Genomic DNA, 21,027 nt, shown 5'->3' on the forward strand with positions numbered 1-21,027 from the left:
TACTGCGTTGTATTAAAGATCTTTCGTATTGCACAATTCATTTGGAAACAGCATTAAAATTAGTTTAATTCAGCACTTCCTACTTCAGCAAAACCATATGATCCATATAGTGGTACAGTGGTTAGCTCTGCTGCCTCACAGCGCCAGGGACTCGGGTTCAATTTTGGCCTCGGGTCATAGCAGGTGTGAAGTTTGCATGTTCTTCCTGTGTCTGCATGGGTTTCCTCCAGGTGCTCCGGTTTCTTCCCATGGTCCAAAGATGTGTGGGTTAGGTTGATTGGCCCTGCTAAAATTGACCCTAGTGTTAGGGACATGAGCAGGGTAAATGTGTGAGGTTAGGGTCTGGGTGGGATTGTAGTCAGTACAAACTCGATGGGCCGAATGGCCTCCTTCAGTACTGTAGGGATTCTTTGATTATCACCATAAACAACACACAAAACTAGAGACTCTGTCTCGAGGATATTTTCCCTGCCACTATTGGAGGGAATCCTTTACTTGAAATCAAGGGAAATAGATGAAAAGAAAATCAAAAAGCTTTGAGATTGAGATTGTTTTTCCCATCACCAGCACTTGATGCATCAGCCATAACTAAAACCTGTAAATTCTTCCTTCAGAAATTTAGCTTGCACTCCATCCAACTATTGTTCCTTAATAAAAATAGCTCTAAATATGAGTTGTTACTGGATGAGGCTGAGACAAGTGGAAGCCACCGACATTCAAAGAAACACCACAAGGAGAGACGGCATCATCGGCGTTCCGAAGAGGAAGAAGGTGACAGAGTGAAGGCAGCAAAATGCAAGGTAGCAAATTAACCAAGAATAATATTTCATGGTTTCATTATAGGTCTGTTTATTCATTTGAAAATCTCTGTATTTAGCTGGCAGTATGCGGCAGAGCACGTGCTGGTTGTGGGACAGTGCACCATTGGGCCAGAAATGTGTCCCCCTGATTTGGAGCTTCTGTGAAGAGCACGTATTACGTAACAAAGTGTACAGGACAGAACACAGAAACAGGTCATTCAGTCGGATGCACCTGTGCAGTGTTTGCTCGCCAGTTGAGCCTCCTCCAACACCACTCAATCAGCATAATCTTCTATTTTCTCCCCCATGTACTTATTGAGCTTCCCCATAAATGTACTTGTGTAATTTGCCCCAGCTGTTTTTGAGGCAGCAAATTGCACATGCTTGCTGCAGCCTGGTTAAAGAAGTTGCTTGTGAAAATCTCTATTTAGATTTATTAATGACTACATTTTATATATATGGGCCCCTAGTATTGGTCTCCCCCACATTCTAAACTACTGTCAAACCTCTGCATAATCTTAACCTCCATCAGTCAACCCTTCACATTCTTGTTTCCAGATGAAAGAAACCCAGCCTATTCCATCTCTCCCTATTTTTATAACCTATGTTTTGGTATCATTTCTTAATTTTCTTTGGTGGCTCCAGGGACTTGGGTTCAATTCTGGCCTTGGGTGATTGTGCGGAGTTTGCACGTTCTTTCTGTATCTGTGTGGGTTTCCTCTAGGTGCTCCGGTTTCCTTCCGCAGTCTGAAAGACTTGCTGGTTTGGTGGATTGGCCATGCTAAATTGCCCCTTAGTATCCCAAGATGTGTAGGTTGGATGGGATTAGCCATGGTGGTGAGTGTCTGGAACAAGCTGCCAGAGGTAGTAGGTGGGTACAATTTTGTCTTTTAAAAAACATTTAGATAGTAATGTGGATAAGATGGGTACAGAGGGATATGGGCCAAATGCAGGTAATTGGGATTACTTAGGGGTTTTTAAAAAAAAGTACAGCATGGACAAGTTGGGCCGAAGGGCCTGTTTCCATGCTGTAAACCCCTATGGTAAGTACACGCATTTATAAGGATAGGGCAGGGGAGAGGGCCAGTTTAAGATCTCTGTCAGAGACTTGCTGCAGACTTGATGGGCTGAATGGCCTCTCCTGCACTATCTGGATTCAATGATCCTTCCCATGAGCCTCAATATCCTTTCTACATCCTGGAGACAAGAACTGTGCATCATACTCGAATCACATGATGGAAAGTTCTGGTAACCTGATTGTAATTTCTGTCGATGTACACAGCTTTCTATAATAAGCTCCAAGCTAGGCTAACGTGTTCAGATCAGCCCCTGAAGTTGACGACCTTCACTGGCATATAACTTCAACTGACCACATAAATGAACCAAAGTAATCAGAATAACTTATTGTTGTATCATCTGCTAATAATGTTATGTTTCCCGATTTATTCTACCCAGATAGGGAAAACTCTAAACTCTGGATGGTTCTCTTGGCTTGCTATGTGCAAATGATAATTTCAGAACCCCATTATTTTCTTCAACTGTTAACAGCTGCTGTTGATACAGCTTCAGTTTAGGGAAAATAATCATGCTCCTTAGATTTATTCGGCCTCCCAAAGGGAGTACGAAGTGATCTCATGGGATAAGTAGAGCAATGGGCCAGGAGATTTACAGCAAGGCAGGAAAGAGGGACTAAACAGTCCCCCTCTATCAATTCATCAGGTTACCCCAGGATCTTCTGAAAACATGTCTTTGTTAACTTGACAGGGAGCAGCTGACAGGGAGATTCAGCAGCACAGAAATACTGCACCCACTGATGAATACTGCAGGGAAAAAGACAGGAGTCACAAAAAGCGGGACCGACATCGAAGCCGAAGCAGGAGTGAATCCCAAGAGAAAGATCACCACAAGCGAAGCCGGAGTAAGAAGAAATCCAGACATCGGGAAAGGGCAGAGGAAAGAAGGAGCAGAAGTCCCAAAAGATCGAAAGAGAGAATGGAGTGAGAATGAGGGAATGGGGTGAGAACGGAGAGCGAGGGAATGAGGTGAGAACGGGGAGTGTGAGAATGGGGTGAGAACAGAGGGAGAGGGAATGGAGTGTGAACGGAGAGGGTGAGAATAGAGCGAGGGAGAGAATGGGGTGGGACCGGAGAGCGAGGGAGAGAATGGGGTGGGACCAGACAGCGAGGGAGAGAATGGGGTGGAACCAGACAGCGAGGGAGAGAATGGGGTGGAACCAGACAGCGAGGGAGAGAATGGGGTAGGACCAGAGAGCGAGGGAGAGAATGGGGTAGGACCAGAGAGCGAGGGAGAGAATGAGGTGGGACCAGAGAGCGAGGGAGAGAATGGGGTGGGACCGGAGAGAATGATGTGAGAAGCGGTGAGAAAAGGAGATGAGTCAGGTGACTTACCTATTCCCTGTCCTTACTCCAGGGTAAGAATGGTTGGACGGATCGCGAGTGTGGGGCTGAGAAGAAAGAAACCATCTCGTGCAATTGTGATTGAAATACTTGTGCTTTCTTAAAATTTTAATAAACCATGCAGTCAATTTTTTTTGTTTTAATTTCCTACTTTTGTGGGACACGACACTCCTGGCAGCTTGGTGCTTGGTACATATTTTAATCCCTCTGATTTGTTTTATTCATTTGTGGGACATGGGCATCGCTGGCTAGATAGCATTTATTACCCATTCCTAGTTGTCCTTGAGAAGGTGGTGGTGAGCTGCCTTCTTGAGTTGCTGCAATCCATGTGCTGTGGGTTGATCCACAATGCTGGAGGGAATTTCAGGATTTTCACCCAGTGACTGCAAAGCAAAGGCGATATGTTTCCAAGTCAGGATGGTGAGTGGCTTGGAGGGGAACTTGCAGGTGGTGGTGTTCCCATTTATCTGCTGCCCTTGTCCTTCTAGGTGAAAGTGGTTGTGGGTTTGGAACGTGCTGTCGAAGAATCTTTGGTGAATTCACTGATGAATGGAGCTGATGGTTTGTAAGTAACTTGGTGAGGACGGGCTTTGCACAGGATATATTATCGATGGGAGACTGGATCATTAGAAGAATGTAATAGAGGTGGATAAATATTTGATAGATCGAGGAATAGAAGGCTATAGGGAAATGGGACAGAAAAGGATCTAAGGGCAGCATATCAGCCATGATATTATTGAATGCCCTGGTGGCTTACTCCTGCTTCTATTCCTTGTGTTCTAAGTGAATTATTACTTCTGCTTTGTGTCAGGTTGCTGTAACATCCCATAGCATTTTCATTTGTATGTAACCATTCACAATCACAGGCCATTGCAAAGTACATTTTTGAAGTATGGTGGAAAATGTGGCACTGAATTTGCACACTCTAACCTCTTACATAGAGCAAAGTGGTAGTGCCATGGGAGCTTTTGTACCCACCTGGAAGGGTAGAGACCATCTTGGTCTAACAATGCAGCACTCCCTGAATACTGAGCCTGAAAGTCTGCTTTTGCATCATCATCATCCAAAGACTCCTTTTCCTGCTCCAGCAATTCAAATTAATTAGTTGGATTTACCCTTTTCATACTTTATAGCCTTGAACAAGGTATTAAAGTCCTCAATGCCTGCAGTTAGTTATTAACATAACTTAAGTATGGCTCATCAGACTTCTCAAATGAATTTAAAAAATTGAAGTGATGTTTGTGACCTTTAGATATACGATGAATAATATTTATGACTTTGATATTTCAATGTTAAAACTGAAGTGAGCTTTAAAACAATTATCTATATTTTAAAATCCTGCTTACATATGACAACAGTTGTGAGACAACTTCAAAATAACTCAAGGCTGTCTTTCTAACAACTTAAAACGATTAAGACTGTGCGGGAGAAACATTCCATTCCAGGTACCAGTTTTTTTATGGTTTCTGTTACATGACTAATATGTGGATCAACAAAGAATCAGGTGCCATCCTTATTGGCTGCTCTGGAGCACTATCTGCACAACTTTTCCCTGCTGGAAAGACTGATCCTTCACTTTTAGATAAAATGGAACAACCAACAAAGTACAGCACAGGAACAGGCCCCTTGGCCCTCCAAGCCTGTGCCAATCATGATGCCCTAACTTGGTCCATATCCCTCTATTTCCTCCCTATTCATGTACCTATCCAGTTGCTGCTTAAATATTGCTAATATCCCTGCTTCCACCACCTCTTCTGGCAGCATGTTCCAGGCACCCACCACTCCATGTGAAAAAGCTCCCTCAGACTTCTCCCTTAAACTTCCCCCTCTCACCTTGAACTGATGTCCCCTTGTAATTGACGTTTCCACCCTGGAGGAAAGCCCTCATCCACGTGCAAACTCCAGACAGGGACCCGAGGCTGGAACTGAACCAAGTCCCTGGCGCTGTGAGGTTGCAGCGCTAACCACTGTGCCATTGACTCTAGACCCATAGCAATGTGATTGACTCTGACTCTTAAAGCCCTCGGGGATGGGCAAGAAATGCTGGCCCAGTGACACCCACATCCCATGAATGATTAAAAAAAGACTCGGCCTCTGCAACCCCTTCCTTCCACATTCAGATGCCAACTTTTGATGCCCTAACATATATTACCTACCGAATGTTCCACTACCTTCAGGTCATTGAGGTTTTACACACTAAAATTGACACTCGATCCCCTCATCTGCTTTTCTATATGACGATCAACACAGAAAAACTAGTGGTTTTCAAACAACTGTTTTACTTAGCCTGTCTTTTTAAAAGGCTGTACAAAAATTTGAAAGTCTATTAAATTATGCTTTAAGTTTTAAAGATCATTTTAAGTTAATAGAAGTTCTCAAAAATGGTTAGAAGTTCTTAAAAGCCATGTAAAACACTCCATAAACACTTGCCTGCCTCTCAGCAGAATTCTGACCACTTAATGTCACCAGCCTCTGCGGCAGAGCACTTACTAGTCCTGCTTTCAGCAGGCCATGTTGCAGCCAGAAGTTGGAAACCTCACTTTATAGGCACCCAAGTGTGAATTTTACAGCTTAGTCGGTGGCAAATGCCAAAGTCATATTTATGTTTCAAATCTTGAACAAGTAATGACTTTATTTTTTAAAATCTTTTTTATTTAATGAGAGTTTGCTGGCAGGTCCAGCATTTACTTCTCACCCTTTACTGCCTTCGAGAATGTGGTGCTGAGCTGCCTTGAACCACTGCAGTCTGTGTGGTGTAGGTATACCCACAGTGCTGCTAGGGAAGAAGTTCCAGGTTTTTGACCCAGTAACAGTAAATGAATGATAATATAGTTCAAAGTTAGTGGGGTGTGTAGCGTGGAGGGAAACTTTCAGACAGTGGTGTAAGATGTAATGATAACAATACTGGTTAATTTGCATTGAAAATGATAAAAGACTGAAAAACAATCGACATTGAAAATTATCTTAGATTTAATATCATTGGAAGTAAAATGAGACAATGAAGGTATTTACAGTCAAATTAAATGTTTATACAACATGTATAATTTATAAATAAATTCAATGCATAAATTAGAAAAAAGAGAAGGCTAATAACCTGTGTTCTACACGCTTCTAAAAGAAAATTATTTTCATGTAAAGTACACCAAACTGATTTCTTCATATTTGGTCAAAGCTAAGCAAGGATGGTTTAAGGCACAGCGTAAAAGACCATTTTACAGGCTTCAGACATGTATGTTCGCTCCCCATAGGCACAACTTGGCTAGACAGGAGCACAGGCCCCACAATGGGCCCTATATAGTGTTATAGCCCTATCCCCACTCCCAGAATGGTCTAAATAGTGTTATAGCCCTATCCCCACTCCCAGGGTGGGTCTTCAAATGACCCATATAGTGTTATAGCCCCACCTCTACTCCCAGTGTGGGTATAAAGATGGGCCCTGTTACATTATAACCCTACTCCCCACTCCCAATGTATGTTCCAGAATGGGCCCTATAGTGTTAAAGCTCTAATATCACTCAGTTTGAGGCCTCATTAGATAGGTACATAGGTAACAGATATAGCCCTATACTGTTGTAACCCTATCCACACTCCCAATGTAAGAGCTTCATTGGCTGGAAGTGCAGCTTACAGATTTGACCCTATGCCATTACATTTCTACCTCCAACTTGTGCTCTCTTCAAGCAAAGCCTCGCAAAATGACTCCTTTATACTTTTAATGAAAAAATATAGGCACCTACTGTGCACTTGCCTACGTAAAACTGTCCAAGAACATGGGAGCTCGGAAGATAATAATTAAGACTTAATGTACGTGAAGAATAAAGTCAAGCACAATTTTGCTGATTGACTACTGATCCAACTGATTTTCAACTCTAATGTTAGGTGCTCAAACCAGCATTCTAATAATTCACATGTTAACTGCTGGAGGCTTCAAATTACAACATTCAAATAAATTAATACTTACAAAACATATCTTTCTGTAAGTTCTTAAACTAAACACAAAAGCATTGGGTAAAAACTAAAATCCATCCCTGGGAATTAAACAAGGGGTAAAGCATACAGATTCTCATTTCATACGTAAACCAGCTCTCTATTCTGGCTCCCTTTCCCCGTTGCAGTGTTTTCCCTGTTACTTTCCAGTTGGTGTTCAGATGTTTCTGGACTGAGATAATCACACTGCAATGGTTTGGGATAGCTGTAGGGGTAACCGTTATCATCAAAAAACCTCCGGAATGTGAACTCATAGAAGGCATGTTCGGGGTGCTTCCCATTCTGGTACCAGCCATTCAGTGTGTCGTTGACACTTTCTCCATCACTGCCATCACTCCACAACTTGTCAGGATCCACAGGATCAAAATTAGACGTATCCGTTGGGTGCGTAATCTTGGGAACATATGGAGCAGACTGGTGCCGGATGTCATTGGAGAAATCAATCAGTCTGAAAAATGGATGGACTTTTATTTCATCTGTGCCATTCTTTCCGAGCCGATCTTCTGGACCTCGACAGAGTTTGATGATGAGATCAGAGGCCTCTGGACTAAGTTTAGCCTGGGGCGGGATGTGAAGAGTCGTCTGCCAGTTTATAACCTAGACAATAACGGGTAATAATACAAGTCATAAATCAACCACCAACAACTGAGATTATGGCTGAACCACTGGATTGGAAGTCTGCAATTGTGCCTAAATGCATTTTAATGTTGAACAGTCCCTCACATTGGCGCTACCATTCAATTAGATTACAATTAAGAACTAGGAACGGGAATAGGCAATTCAGCCCCTTGAGCCTGCTCTGTCATTTAATACAATCATGACTGATTTAATCTGTGCCTCATCTCCACCTTCCTGCCTGCTCCCCATAACCCTTAATCCCTCTACTAATTAAAAACCTATCTCCTTAAATTTGTTTAGCGTTCTACCAGCTAGTGTACTCTGGGATACAGAATTCCAGAGGTTCACAACCCTTTGATTCCTCCTCATTTGGATTTTGAATCTGCCACCCCTTAGCCTAAAACTACGGACTCTTGTTCTAGAATGTCTAACAAGGGGAATCATCTGCCCCACATCTATTATGTTAATCCTCTTTAGCATGTTGAATATCTCAGATTTCTCTCATGCTATGAAACTCCAGTGAATATAGGGCTAAACGGCTCAATCTCTCTAAGACAAGACCTTCATACCAGGAATCAATCTAATGAACCTTCAGTGAACCATCTCTAAAGCATTTACAGCCTTAATAAGGAGGCCAAAACTGAGAGTAGCACTCCAGATGCGGTCTCACCAATGCCCTATATAGTTGAGACAACATTTCCCTACTTTAATAACGTATGCCAAAATTCCATTTGCCTTCCTTATTACCTGCTGCACCTGAATACTAACTTTCTGCGATTTGTGCAGGAAGACACCCAGATCCCTCTGTACCGAAGCATTTTGAAGTTTCTCTCCATTTAAATAATAAGTTGCCTTTTTATTCCTCCGACCAAAATTGATAACCTCACACTTATCCAAGTTAAATTCCATCTACCAAATTTTGGCCCTACTGCCAAACTTATCCATATCCATTTGTAAATTTCTTATTCTCTCTTTGCAACTTGCTTTCCCACCTATTTTAGTGTTTTCTGTAAATTTGGCTTTACTACATTCTACCCTGGAATCCAAGTCATTAATGTAGATTGTAAATAGTTGGAGCCCAAGGACTGAACCCTGTGGCACCCCACTACTTAAAGATTTCCATCCAGAAAAACACCCATTTATCCCCACTTGTTGATTTCTGTTAGCCAATCCTCTAAACAAGCCAACATATTACCCCCAACCCCATGGGACCTTACCTTTTGTGCGGCACCATATCAAATGCCTTCTGAAAGTCTGGATACATTACACCTACAGAACCTCCATTATCCACTTTGCTTGTTATATGTTCGAAGCACTCCAGCAAATTACCCTTCATAAAGCCATGCTGTCTCTGATGGATTGCATTTTGACTTTCCAAATGTCCTATTACTACTTCCATAATAGATTCCATAGTTTCCCAATCACAATGTTAAACTTATTGGCCTATATAGGTTCCTATTTTCTGCCATGTGCCATTTTTGAATAGGGTGTTACATTAACTTCTTCCCAACTAATGGAACTCGCCAGAATTCAGGGAATTTTGGAATATTACAACCAATGTCTCCACTATCTCAGCTGCCACTTCCTTTAAGACGATCCTAGGAAGTAGGCCATCAGGCCCCGGAAGCTTGTCTGCCTTTAATCCTAATAGCTTGCTCAATACTTTTTCCCCATTTGTGGTGATTTTAGTTCCTTCTTTTCAACAAACTCTGCATTATCTATTATTATTGGGATGGTTTTAGTGTCCTCCATCGTGAAAGCCAAGGCAAAATATTGATTTAGTGTCGCTTCCATTTCTGCTTTCCCCATTATTAAATCCTCAGTCTCGTCCTCTAAGGGACCAACATTGGTATTAGTTACACTTTTCCTTTTTATATAGTTATAGAATTGTTTGCTACAGTTTTTATATTTTGTGCTAGATTTATTTCATTATTTACATGTGCTCTTTTTATTTACTTTTCAATAACCCTCTGTTGATCTTTAAAGTGCTTCCAATCCTCGAGGCTGCTATTCACCTTTGCAATATGGTATGCCTTAGTTTTTACTTTTATGTTATCTTTCACCTCCTTGCTTAACTACAGATGCATTTCCCTCTCTTACAATCTTTCCTGCTTTCTGGAATATACTTTAGTTGGGAGGAATTAAATATCTCTTTAAATATCTGCCCATGTTTATCAATGTCATACTTTTCAGTTTTCTGCCATTCCCACTAGGGCCAAATCTCTCTGCAAGCCTATGTAATTACCTTGGTTTAACACCAGAACACTAATGTGGGACTCAAAATTCATTGCCCTCAAACTGAATTTGAAATTAAGCACGCAATGATCACTCTTGCCTAGAAGCTCCTTTACTACAAGATTAATTATTCCCATCTCATTAAATAACATTAAATTAAAAACAGTTTGCTCATGGGTTGGTTATTCCAAGAAACAATCTCTAATACACTCTGTGAAGCCTCCTTCAAGGCTACCTTTACCAATTTGATTAATCTAGTCTATATGCATATTAAAATCACCCATGATTATTGTCGTACGTTTCTTACAAACCCCTTATATTTCCTGGTTTATACTGTGTTCTACTGTGGAGCTATTATTAGGGGGCCTATTGATTGATTACTCCTACTAGGGTCATTATTATGCAAATTGATTTCATGTCTTGATCTCCATGCCAATAATAATTTTCATTGATCCCTTTAATTATAAACTGGGATTCTTCAGAGGGGCAACTCTATGGGGTGGGGTGGGGTGGGGTGGGGGGCAATAAATTTAGACATTCTTAAGAATAACCATTTTCTGGTCAGTTTTGAACAGTTTTATTTTGATAAAAATGCAACAAGTGTCCCCAAATGGACTAGAAGGGGTAAAGAAACAAGCAGCAGAGTGCAGAAAATTAATGAGACATGAACAATAAATTCATTACCTTGATCTGCGTTTCCAGTGGAGTCTGTGCCAGGAAAGGAGGCTGTCCCACTAACATTTCATAAAGAATGACACCAACACTCCACCAATCACACAACTGGGTGTAACCTATAGAGTACAAATTGATATACATATTACATCTAAAAGCCAAAGATACTATGATATGTTATTCAAGTTTCTATTACTGACACGTGTAGCCTGGTTTTGTTATTCAGGTAAGAACGTTTTATATCTACAAGGTATAATTACTGAGTTGTATTAGATATTCCCAAGACCATGATGCGTCAATGAGGATTCTATTTATCTATTATCCAATAATTCAACAGAGATTCATTATTAGGCATATTATTTTTAAGACATATTTGATTTTGTGATTGAGATTTGTTCTATTTAACAAAATAATGCAGTTTTGTATTTGGTATACAAGGTAAAATCGTGATAAGTGGAATCCCAGGCGATCCAGCCATAAATGTGTGTTAAGCAGAGCTTCGTGATAGCCAAGAAGGCTCAATGCCGACATGAATGCATCTCTATGTAATCTGATATGCCTAAAAATGTGGTCCATGTCAATACCAATAGATTCAAATGCAGCAAAGTAGTGCGTGTGCGAGAAAGACGTCTTGATTCATTTTGTTCAAACTTTTCAGTGGTCTGGCCATGTAAAAATCCAGACCCTGCATTGAAAAATGTTGGGAGTTAGCTCCAGAAAAATCCTGTAATATTCTTCTGCTTAGCATGCTGTTTTCAGATATATTTGATATATTCAAACATGTTTGTGGTGTTTTTGTACTACATTATTGCCCATCCCTAGCTGCCTTTGGGAAGGAGGTGGTGAGCTGCTTTCTTGAATTGCTGCAGTCCACGTGCTGCAGGTTGATCCACAATGCTGTTATTAGAGGCCTACTGATTACTCCTACCAGGGTTATTACTATGCAAATTGATTTCATGTCTTGATCTCCAGTGCCAATAACAATTTTCATTGATCCCTTTAATTATAAACTGGGATTCTTCAGAGGGTCAACTCTATGGGGTGGGGGGTGGGCAATAAATTTAGACATTCTTAAGAATAACCATTTTCCGGTCAGTTTTATTTTGATAAAATGCAATGTGTCCCCAAATGGGCTGGAATAGAGATGCAAGTGAGAGTGTTGGAACTGTTTCTCAATGGTAACTTGTACATGACAAGACTCTCTCCATATGGATGTTAATGGTAGCAGAACTGATCAGAAACAGACGTTCCAAATAAACAAAAATAAATATTGCAAATAAAATTCCAGGATTTTCATTCAGTGAGTGCGAAGGAATGGTGAGTTGCTTTCAAGGGAACTTGCAGGTGGTGGTATTCCCATTTATCTGCTGCCCTATCCTCTAGATGGAAGTAGTTGTGGCTTTGGAAGGTGCTGTCAAAGGATCTTTGCTGAATTGCTGCAGTGCATTTTGTAGATAGTACACACTGCTGCTACTGAACATTGGAGGGATTGAGTGTTTGTAGATATGATGCCATTCAAGCAGGCTGCTTTGTCCTGGATGGTTCAAGCTTCTGGAATGTTGTTGAAGCTGCACCCATCCAAGCAAGTGGGGAATATTCCATCACGCTCCTGACTTGTACCTTGCAGACAGTGGACAGGCTTTGCTGAGTCAGGAGGTGGATTACTCACTGCAGTATTCCTAGCCTCTGACCTGCTCTTGTCGACACTGTGTTTATGTGGTGAGTCCAGTTGAGTTTCTGGTCAATGGTAACCCCAAGGATGTTGACAGTGGGGGATTCTGTGATGGTAACACCATTGAATGCCATGGGGCGGTGCTTAGAGTGTCTCTTATTGATGATGGTCATTGCCTGGCATCTGTGTGGCACAAATATTACTTGCCACTTGTCAGCCCAAGCCTGGATAAATCAGGTTTCAGTGTCTTGTTTTCCATTACTCAAGGGATGTTGTCAGATTTTCATCCTTAATCTTTCAGAATATAGGAATAGGAGGCCATTCAGCCCATTGAGCTTGTTCTACCATTCAATCAAATCATGGTCAATGCTCCTTTCCTTTTACAGTATGCTGGTGTACAGCCATGTCGCAATATAGAATGTGCTGCCCAGGGTCAGAGACCGTGCAGAAATAACACTCCAGCTAGGATGGTATCAAATGTAAAGGGACTGCAACATACCAGTTGTGTACAGCAAACAGAATAGATCTGTATTTTAATTCCACCTACCCATCTGAGTTCCACAATTCTTAATACCATTGCCAAACAAATTGTCAATCTCAGTTTAGAAATTTTCAATTAACTTAGAATTATAGAATCCCTACAGTGCAGAAGGAGGCCATTCAGCCCATTGAGTCTGCACTAACCACAATCCCATCCAGGCCCTATCCCCGTATCCTCACTTTACTTACCCTGCTAATCCCCATAATACTAGGGTCAATTTAGCATGGCCAGTCAACCTAACCTGCACATCTTTGGACTTCAGCCTCAAGAACTTTACTAGCAAGGAAGAGAGTTTCAGAGTTGCCCAGTTCATGGATTTTATTTATTGGTGTCACAAGTAGGCTTACACTAACATTGCAATGAAGTTACTGTGAAAATCCCCTAGTCACCACACTCAGGCAGCTGTTCAGGTACACAGAATTTGGCATAGCCAATGCACCTAACCAGCTCATCTTTCAGACTGTGGGTGAAACCAGAGCACCCCGGAGGAAACCCATGCAGACACAGGGAGAACATGCAGATTCTACACAGACAGTGGCCCAAGCTGGGAATTGAACCCATGTCCCTGGCGCTGTGAGGCAGCAATGCTAACCACTGTGCCACCATGTTGGATTTACTATATAAAGTAATTCTTCCTGTTGGAAATCCAAAACGAGGGGCCTATGATTCCAATTTTCTTCCTGCACCCCAGAAGTATAATAGTTACTAATAAATCCAATTGTCAATTCAGGAAAAAAGTCTTTATCTAGTGAGCGGTGAGAATGTGGAACTCACTACCATAAGCACTTGCTGACAACTGAGAGCACAAATACATTTAAGGAGGGAGACAGATGAGCACAAGGGGGGAGAAATCACAGAATAACATGTTAACAGAAGGAGATGCAGAAGGAAGATCAATGTAGGGCAGAAACACCAGCAAAGATCATTTGGGCCAAATGGCCTGTTTCTCTAATGCAAACACTATGAATCAACTGGGTCTAATTTGGTTTTATTTTATAGGTTGGGAAGCTTTCTTTCAGTGCAGAAAATGCAACACAAAAAATGCAACCAGAAGAATCTTTTTATATTCTAGATATAGTCTCAGTGCCTTTGTGTCAAATAACAAATTAAACAAATTTCAACCAATAGCTGAATCAGTGCACTAGTTCCGAAAGTTGGTTTTGGAAATACGAGAATAAACTGAGTCAAGAAGGGATATATTTCTGAAAAGTGAATTACAGATGGAATAGTATGCTGTTAAGCGGAACTGATGATCTTAAAAATGTACTATATAAATGCAGTATTTGCAATAATCCAAAGTGCTTCATTGGAGCGTTAAATAAAATTTGTCACCAATCCACTTAAGGAGCTATTAAGTGACCAAAAGTCTGGTCAGAAGTAAATTTTAAGAATCATAAGGAAGGAGGGTTAAGTGGAGAATTTTAAGGAGACAATTCCAAAACTTAAGGCTCATGAATCTGACGGTATAGCCACAAATTTTGGAACAATGAAAATCAGAATTGGGGAAGCACAAAGATCTGAGTCTGCGAGCAGGTTACAGAGATAGGGAGGGGTCATGGAGGGATTTGAAAACAATAACAAGTTTTAAATTGAAATATTACCGAACCAGAGCCAGAGGAAGTTGGTGAACACAAGGGCGATGAATGGACACGACTTGGTGCAGGTTTGGATATGCACAGAAGTATCAAATTCAGCATCGCAAATGGTAGAGGAACCGGAAGTAGAATACAAAACCCACTCTCAAATGAGACTAAAGTGTGTTTCAATGTATAGCAATAACCTTACCTGTACGAAGCAAGACTTCTGGTGCAATGTAATTTGGTGTGCCCACTAGAGAATGTGCCAGGCAGCGCTGATGCTGTCGAGCAGCTCTCCGCTCCAGTGGTTTTAGTCTCTCTGCACACTTGCAGCTCTTGGGATCACCCCATTCATTACTGAAATCCATGCTATCCTGCCGAGGATGGTCACCTGGGTGAAAACGCATCAACAATCAGACAAGTGGTGTTTCTGAAGATAACTTCTAGGAGTCTTTATTGCATTGTTTCTCCAGTACTTTTTGCTTCCCCACTTATCTCTACTACTCTTAGGAGAGATGAACAAACTACTAGGACTACTTAGTGATCAGCCATGGGGTTGGCAGGAACCATCCAGGACACATGCTAAGCCACCATCTTTGATCTGGTCACAGCTGGAGTTTTTCTGCTTTGCACTCTGGAGGCCGCTGATATTAAGCAGATACATTGGAGTCATTATGAAGATGGGACGCTGTACACCAGGAAATATCCAGGATGTGATTGAATAAGGGTTTTATTGGCTACAGAAATAACAAAAGTGATGAAAGTCAGTGATTGAACAACTATAGTGAATGGATTACTGATTGAGTATCCACAATATGTGTTGAACTCAGATTGGACTTATTGATAACTCAGAAAGATGCAGCAAGTTGTGGATAGCTGGAGCTCTTAAAGGGCTTCAGCAGCCTGTTATGATTGCATTTCTTGTTCTCAGTAAATAAAGTGGTTAAAAGTTTTACTAAGAAAAGTATAGATAAGCAGAGTAAAGGGTAAGGGTTTGGGATGAAACTGTAGTAGAGAATGTTCTGCAAATATAAGAAAGGGTTCACCTTCCTTGGTTTCCTACAGAAGTGTACAGCCAGGCGGCAGGCCACATTCCAAGAGAAGGGATCAGATGATGAAAATGTTTACAATCTTAGAGCTTCTCAAACTAAAATTTGGCCATTGTTGTCCATAACCAATAGATTAGTATGGCTGCTAGAGTTCCCCTTTAACCTGTTACACCAGATTGAAGTTGAATGTTAAGTTTTAGAAACAACTACAGTTCTTTCTGAGCTGCCTGTGAATGTTCATACTGCAACAAGACACACTTCAGCCAATGACATGATGGGCCAAGAGGCCTCTTTCTGTGCCTTAAACTTTTTACCATTCTGTGAACAACAGCTAGAATTGGATTGGTTGAGTCAGATAAGAATGTTAATTTTATAAATCCTCACGTCCACAATGGACACTTGGGTGCAGACTTTTCCAAACGTCAAAACAACAATTTTCTCTTTGCTAGATGAAATGACCCAAAACGGAGTTCTGCTTTTTTTAAAGCAGCATTTCTTTTTAACTGGACTGTCACAGGATATTAGGAAACGTTGACACTGAACCAGAGACCTTGTCACCTCTTTTCCCCAACAGCCACACTTTCCCAGTTACCCATTCCAGCGAGGATCTCAGTGCCCCATTCAATCCTGAGCAGAGATTCAATCCACACCTCCTCTGCTTCATCAAGTCAATCTGCTCCCAACTATGAAACGTCTAAATCCTAACCTCTTGCACAGTGACTGAAACCCACTTGGCCAAACTCTCCAGTTTCTATCCGCTCCTGAAATCATCCGTCTACATCCTGTCTCACATAGGATCACCTTCCCCTGCTAAACTACCTACTCACAGTGCAGGGGTTTTCAATCATATACCAGTCTTCAAACCCCTCCATGTTCCTCTCTAATGCTGCAAACTCCTTCTGTCCTACATTTCTACTTTGCTTCTGATCTTACGCTGGTTTCCCTCTTTCCATCCTATCCAGACCAGCAGTATGGCTTTCAGTCTTTGCTTTGGTATTTTGTTTTTGCCTTTTTCATTTTGAGAGCTGTAATTTTCATTGCTGCAAGTAGAATTCAGAAAGACTGATTTTTTCCTGTGTCTGTAAGATTTTGAAGTGGATTTGGACAGGGGTCTGACAGAGTGTCTGAGGTACATCGGCACCATCCTACACAAGCTGTCATGTCCACAGATTTGGGACCATCTGAAGAAACTGACCATAGCAAACACTATTTCATTAGATTGATCCGATAAAACATTCCATGTCTTTCTAATCCACCCCTACTGACTTGTCACAGCAGTGCTCACAGATGCAAGTCAGGCACAGATGTGACATTCATTTAACTTGCTCACAAATCTCTCATCCTTTGTTTTAATTTTATTTCATTTTAACTGCTCTCTACCTTTTACTTCTTTATGATCTTTATTTTCCCCACTCTTCCCCCTATTTTATTCCCCCTTTCCTTACCCGTTCTCAATTTTAACTCTCTCCCACATCCTTTATCTGTCACAGCTTACCCTCTGATTTCAGCTCCTTTGCCATTTGGCCATCCACACCTTCTATTCTCTCTGTAGACTGCCATTAGCAGCCTTTCCCCTGGTTTTTGTGGCTATGACACATCTTTAATTTCCTCACCCTACAGTATAAATATCTCCCACTTTTTATGCCTTTTAGCTTTGACGAAGGTCACCTGGTCTCGCAACGTCAGCTCTTTTCTTTCCTTACAGATGCTGCTAGACCTGCTGAGATTTTCCAGCATTTTCTCCTTTGGCATAAATCTCTCATCTTTCTCTTTGACCTGTGCTCCAGCCTGGCAAACCTTCATATACAATAACTTCCCCTCTTTTAGCTACTGCAATTGAATACTAAGTGAACATAGAGTATAATAGATGGTCAGACTTTTACTATACGAGGTTGTTGAGCGTGTTCCTGGAGTGAATGACATCCATTTTACACCCACACTATTTTCAACTAGTCACTGTTCGGAATTAGATAAATTTAGAAGCTGCAAGACAAGTTTCCACTAACACATGAATGTATATACCACTGTTACAAGACGTGAGCATGCATCATCTACTTAAACAATCATGAAGCAACAGATTTAGAAAACGATTGCACAGTCCTGAGACTGCCGACATCATCTGAAATGGAATACTTCCTCGGGTTTGAATGTCAAATTCTTAATTTGATTTATTTATTAGTGTCACAAATAGGCTTGCATTAACACTGCAATAAAGGTATTGTGAAAATCCCCCAGTCGTCACACTCCAGCACCTGTTCAGGTACATTGGGGGAAAATTTAGGATGACTAATGCAGCTAATCAGCATGTCTTTTGGACTGTGGGAGGAAACCGGAGCACCTGGAGAACATGCAGACTCCACACAGACAGTGACTCAAACCAGGATTCAAACTCAACTCCCTGGCACTGTGAGACAGCAGTGCTAACCACTATGCCACCTCAAAAAATATGACAGAATAGGAGCAGGCACAAAACATAAACTCAACTTCACTATAATGATAGTATGTAAGTAATAAATGTTGGCATAATATGCTTTTAATGATGTTTGTTGAAGACAAATCATTGGCCAGAGTACCAGGGAAAAGTCCACTGCTCATCTTCAAAGTAATGCCATGGGATCTTTTGTGTTTACCTAGGACCTTCTCATTATGACACCCATTTGAAAGAAGTGCAGTACATGCTCAGAACTGCCCTGGAACTTCAGCCTACAGTCTGTGTTCAGGACTAAACTTGAATTCACAATGTTTTGGCTTAGAGGCTGCATGTTACCAACCAAGCAGGCACAGTTGACATAAAGCAAGAAGAGAAATCAAGAACCAGGGCCACGGTGGATAACAATTGCATTCCAGTGAAAGGGACACATTGAGCAGCAAGTCATTCCAAATCACAGAGACATGGCCAAGAACTAAACAAAAACATCTAGGAGAGGATGTGGGGCAGCACAGTGGTTAGCACTGCTGCCTCACAGTACCAAGGACCTGGGTTCGATTCCTGGTCTGGGCCACTGTTTGCGTGGAGACTGCACGTTCTCCCCGTGTCTGCATGGGTTTCCACTGGGTGCTCCGGTTTCCTCCCACAATCCGAAAGATGTGCTGGTTAGGTGCATTGGCTGTGCTAAATTCTCCCTCAGTGTACGGAATGTGGCCACTAGCGGATTTTCACAATAACTTCACTGTAGTGCTAATATAAGCCTACTTGTGACACTAACAAATGAACTTTAAAAAAACTAATTTTTAGAGAGCACTAGACAACAAAGAGGTGCACAAGCTGCAGGAAGAGGAATTGGAAGGCGCACAGCAGATGGCAAATAAGAATTAGGGTGTGTTTCACAGATGGTAAAATTGGAACGAGAATGAAAAGATGTTAAAACAGATGTGGCCACAGAAGTGAATGTCATTAATTATTATGAAAAGAACTTTAAAGATACCTATATTTAAAAGTTTTCATTAATTTTTAACATCTTAAAACTTATTGCTGAAGGGAAAGAAAAAGAGAGATGGAGGTAGAGGAAAGGAAAAATAGTCGAGGAGGGGAGACAGGAGGCAGTCAACAAGCCTTTAATTTCAATAACTGTTGTAGTGAATTTTTAAAATTTAGTTTAAAGTTTATTTATTAGTGTCACAAGTAGGTTTACATTAACACTGCAATGAGGTTACTATGAAATTCCCCTAGTTGCCACACTCTGTTCAGGTACACTGAGGGAGAATTTAGCATGGCCAATCCACCTAACCAACACATATTTTGGACTGTGGGAGGAAACCGGAGCACCCAGAGGAAACCCACAGACATGGAGAGAACGTGCGGACTCCACACAGACGGTGACCCAAGCCGGGAATCAAATCCGAGTCCCTGGCACTGTGAGGTAGCAGTGCCAACCACTGTACCACCCCATTTTCCTTGGCATGCTTGGTTAATTATCAGAAATAGTGTCAGCTCTGGAAAAAGCTTACTGTTGCAGAATTGACTATTATTACTGGGATCTTCCCCACTGCTTATGATGCATTGGGCATTACCATTTAATCCATTGGTTATAATAAACTAGGAGCATGGCAATGTTGTGAGTTCAAGGATTTTAAATGCATAATTTATGTTTAAGTGTCTTAAGATACTTTACACAATAGGGAGGCAACTGAAGAGAAAAAGTGATGGAGAAAGAGATAGAAACTGGGGCGGCACAGTGGTTAGCACTGCTGCCCCACAGTGCCAGGGACCCAGGTTTGATTCCAGGATTGGGTCACTGTCTGTGTGAAATTTGCACGTTCTCTCTGTGTCTATGTAGGTTTCCTCCGGGTGCTGTAGTTTCCTCCATTTTCTGAAAGACGTGCTGGTTAGGTGCACTGACCCACCGGAGTGTGGCAACTGGGGGAATTTCATGGTAACTTCATTGCAGTGTTAATATGACTTGTGTTACTTGTGACTAATAAATAAACTTTACTTTGAACTGAAAGGACAAAAGGGATTTCAGCAACACGGGATAGAGAGAATGATAAAAGAGGCAGGAGTGAGAGAAGAGAAAGAAAAGGGAAATAACCAAGTCAAGGAATAGGAATGGGAATGTGAGAATAATAATATTACAAACCTTAAGTAACAAATTGAGCAGAACCTTCAAGATGTTTCTAGGTAGGGCCCAGCTTAGTTTTAAAAATTCAGAACCGCGGAATAGACTTTTCAGTAGAGACACGGACAAATATTGAGGTAAGCAATTTATCACATGTAAATACTGAGCTCAATTCTGACCTTTGCATCCAGTGCTACAAACTGATTGGGAGAATAAGTTTACTTGTTATGTCTCATGTAGGCTTACGTTAGCAATCAAGTTACTGTGAAAATTCCCTGGTCACCATACTCTGGCGCCTATTCAGGTACACTGAAGGAGAATTTAGCATGGCCAATGCATCTAACCAACTTGTCTTTTGGACTGCGGGAGGAAACCGAAGCACCCGGAGGAAACCCACGCAGAAGCGGGGAGAATGTGCAGACTCCACACAGTGACCCAAGCCGGGAATCAAACCCAGGTCCCAGGCTCTGCGTCACCGAAACAAGCTGGCCTTTCTGCCTCGTTCCATTATGCCATGATACTAAAATAAATAAATGTTTAATGAAGCTAGTGAATGCTGAGGCTTGAAGACAGAATCAGTTACTGTCAAAACAGTGTCCTTAGCAGCAGAGAAATCTTTCAATTTCTCATCATTGAGCCTTTTCCCGAGCTTCAGTCTATGGTCCTTGGAGCAGCATGGCACCACTCTCATTTTCTTTTGTGAGAAACTGAACTTACAGGCATAAGTAGACAACCTGACAGTGTCAAGGACTCTCCCCCGCCCTCACCAGGAACAAGATTAGAGTCCTTGTTTTCAGACGCAGAAGACCTATTCGGATATACTTCCATCAGCTGCGACTTTGCCAAAACAGTTGTCTCAAATATTGAACAGAGCAGCAAATAATGTTTCTCTACCTGCAGTAA

General features: G+C 41.5%; 2 protein-coding genes across 4 annotated transcripts in view; one reads left to right on the forward strand and one right to left on the reverse strand.

Moving 5' to 3' along the window:
• Nucleotides 1-4,317, forward strand: part of ppil4 (peptidylprolyl isomerase (cyclophilin)-like 4) — a 47,133-nt gene extending 42,816 nt beyond the window's left edge. The window contains exons 12-14 of one of the 2 annotated variants that reach the window (XM_080191932.1): nucleotides 662-800; nucleotides 2,565-2,842; nucleotides 3,231-4,314. In XM_080191932.1, the coding sequence (XP_080048058.1) occupies nucleotides 662-800; nucleotides 2,565-2,801 (376 nt within the window). In that variant the 3' untranslated portion in view covers nucleotides 2,802-2,842; nucleotides 3,231-4,314. Of the gene's footprint in view, nucleotides 1-661; nucleotides 801-2,564 lie in introns of both variants that reach the window. The other variant, XM_080191931.1, reaches the window with a different exon arrangement.
• Nucleotides 4,318-5,608: 1,291 nt separating this feature from the next.
• The window catches only part of lats1 (large tumor suppressor kinase 1), a 41,002-nt gene continuing 25,583 nt past the window's right edge, over nucleotides 5,609-21,027 (reverse strand). For both annotated transcript variants that reach the window (XM_080191930.1, XM_080191929.1), the window contains 3 exons: nucleotides 14,728-14,910; nucleotides 10,742-10,848; nucleotides 5,609-7,801 (listed from right to left, as the gene is read on the reverse strand). In XM_080191930.1, the coding sequence (XP_080048056.1) occupies nucleotides 7,286-7,801; nucleotides 10,742-10,848; nucleotides 14,728-14,910 (806 nt within the window). In that variant the 3' untranslated portion in view covers nucleotides 5,609-7,285. The remainder of the gene's footprint in view (nucleotides 7,802-10,741; nucleotides 10,849-14,727; nucleotides 14,911-21,027) is intronic.

The sequence above is a fragment of the Carcharhinus amblyrhynchos genome, chromosome 7 (assembly GCF_965287045.1).
Source record: "Carcharhinus amblyrhynchos chromosome 7, sCarAmb.v2.hapA, whole genome shotgun sequence".
Classification (NCBI taxonomy): Eukaryota; Metazoa; Chordata; class Chondrichthyes; order Carcharhiniformes; family Carcharhinidae; genus Carcharhinus; species Carcharhinus amblyrhynchos.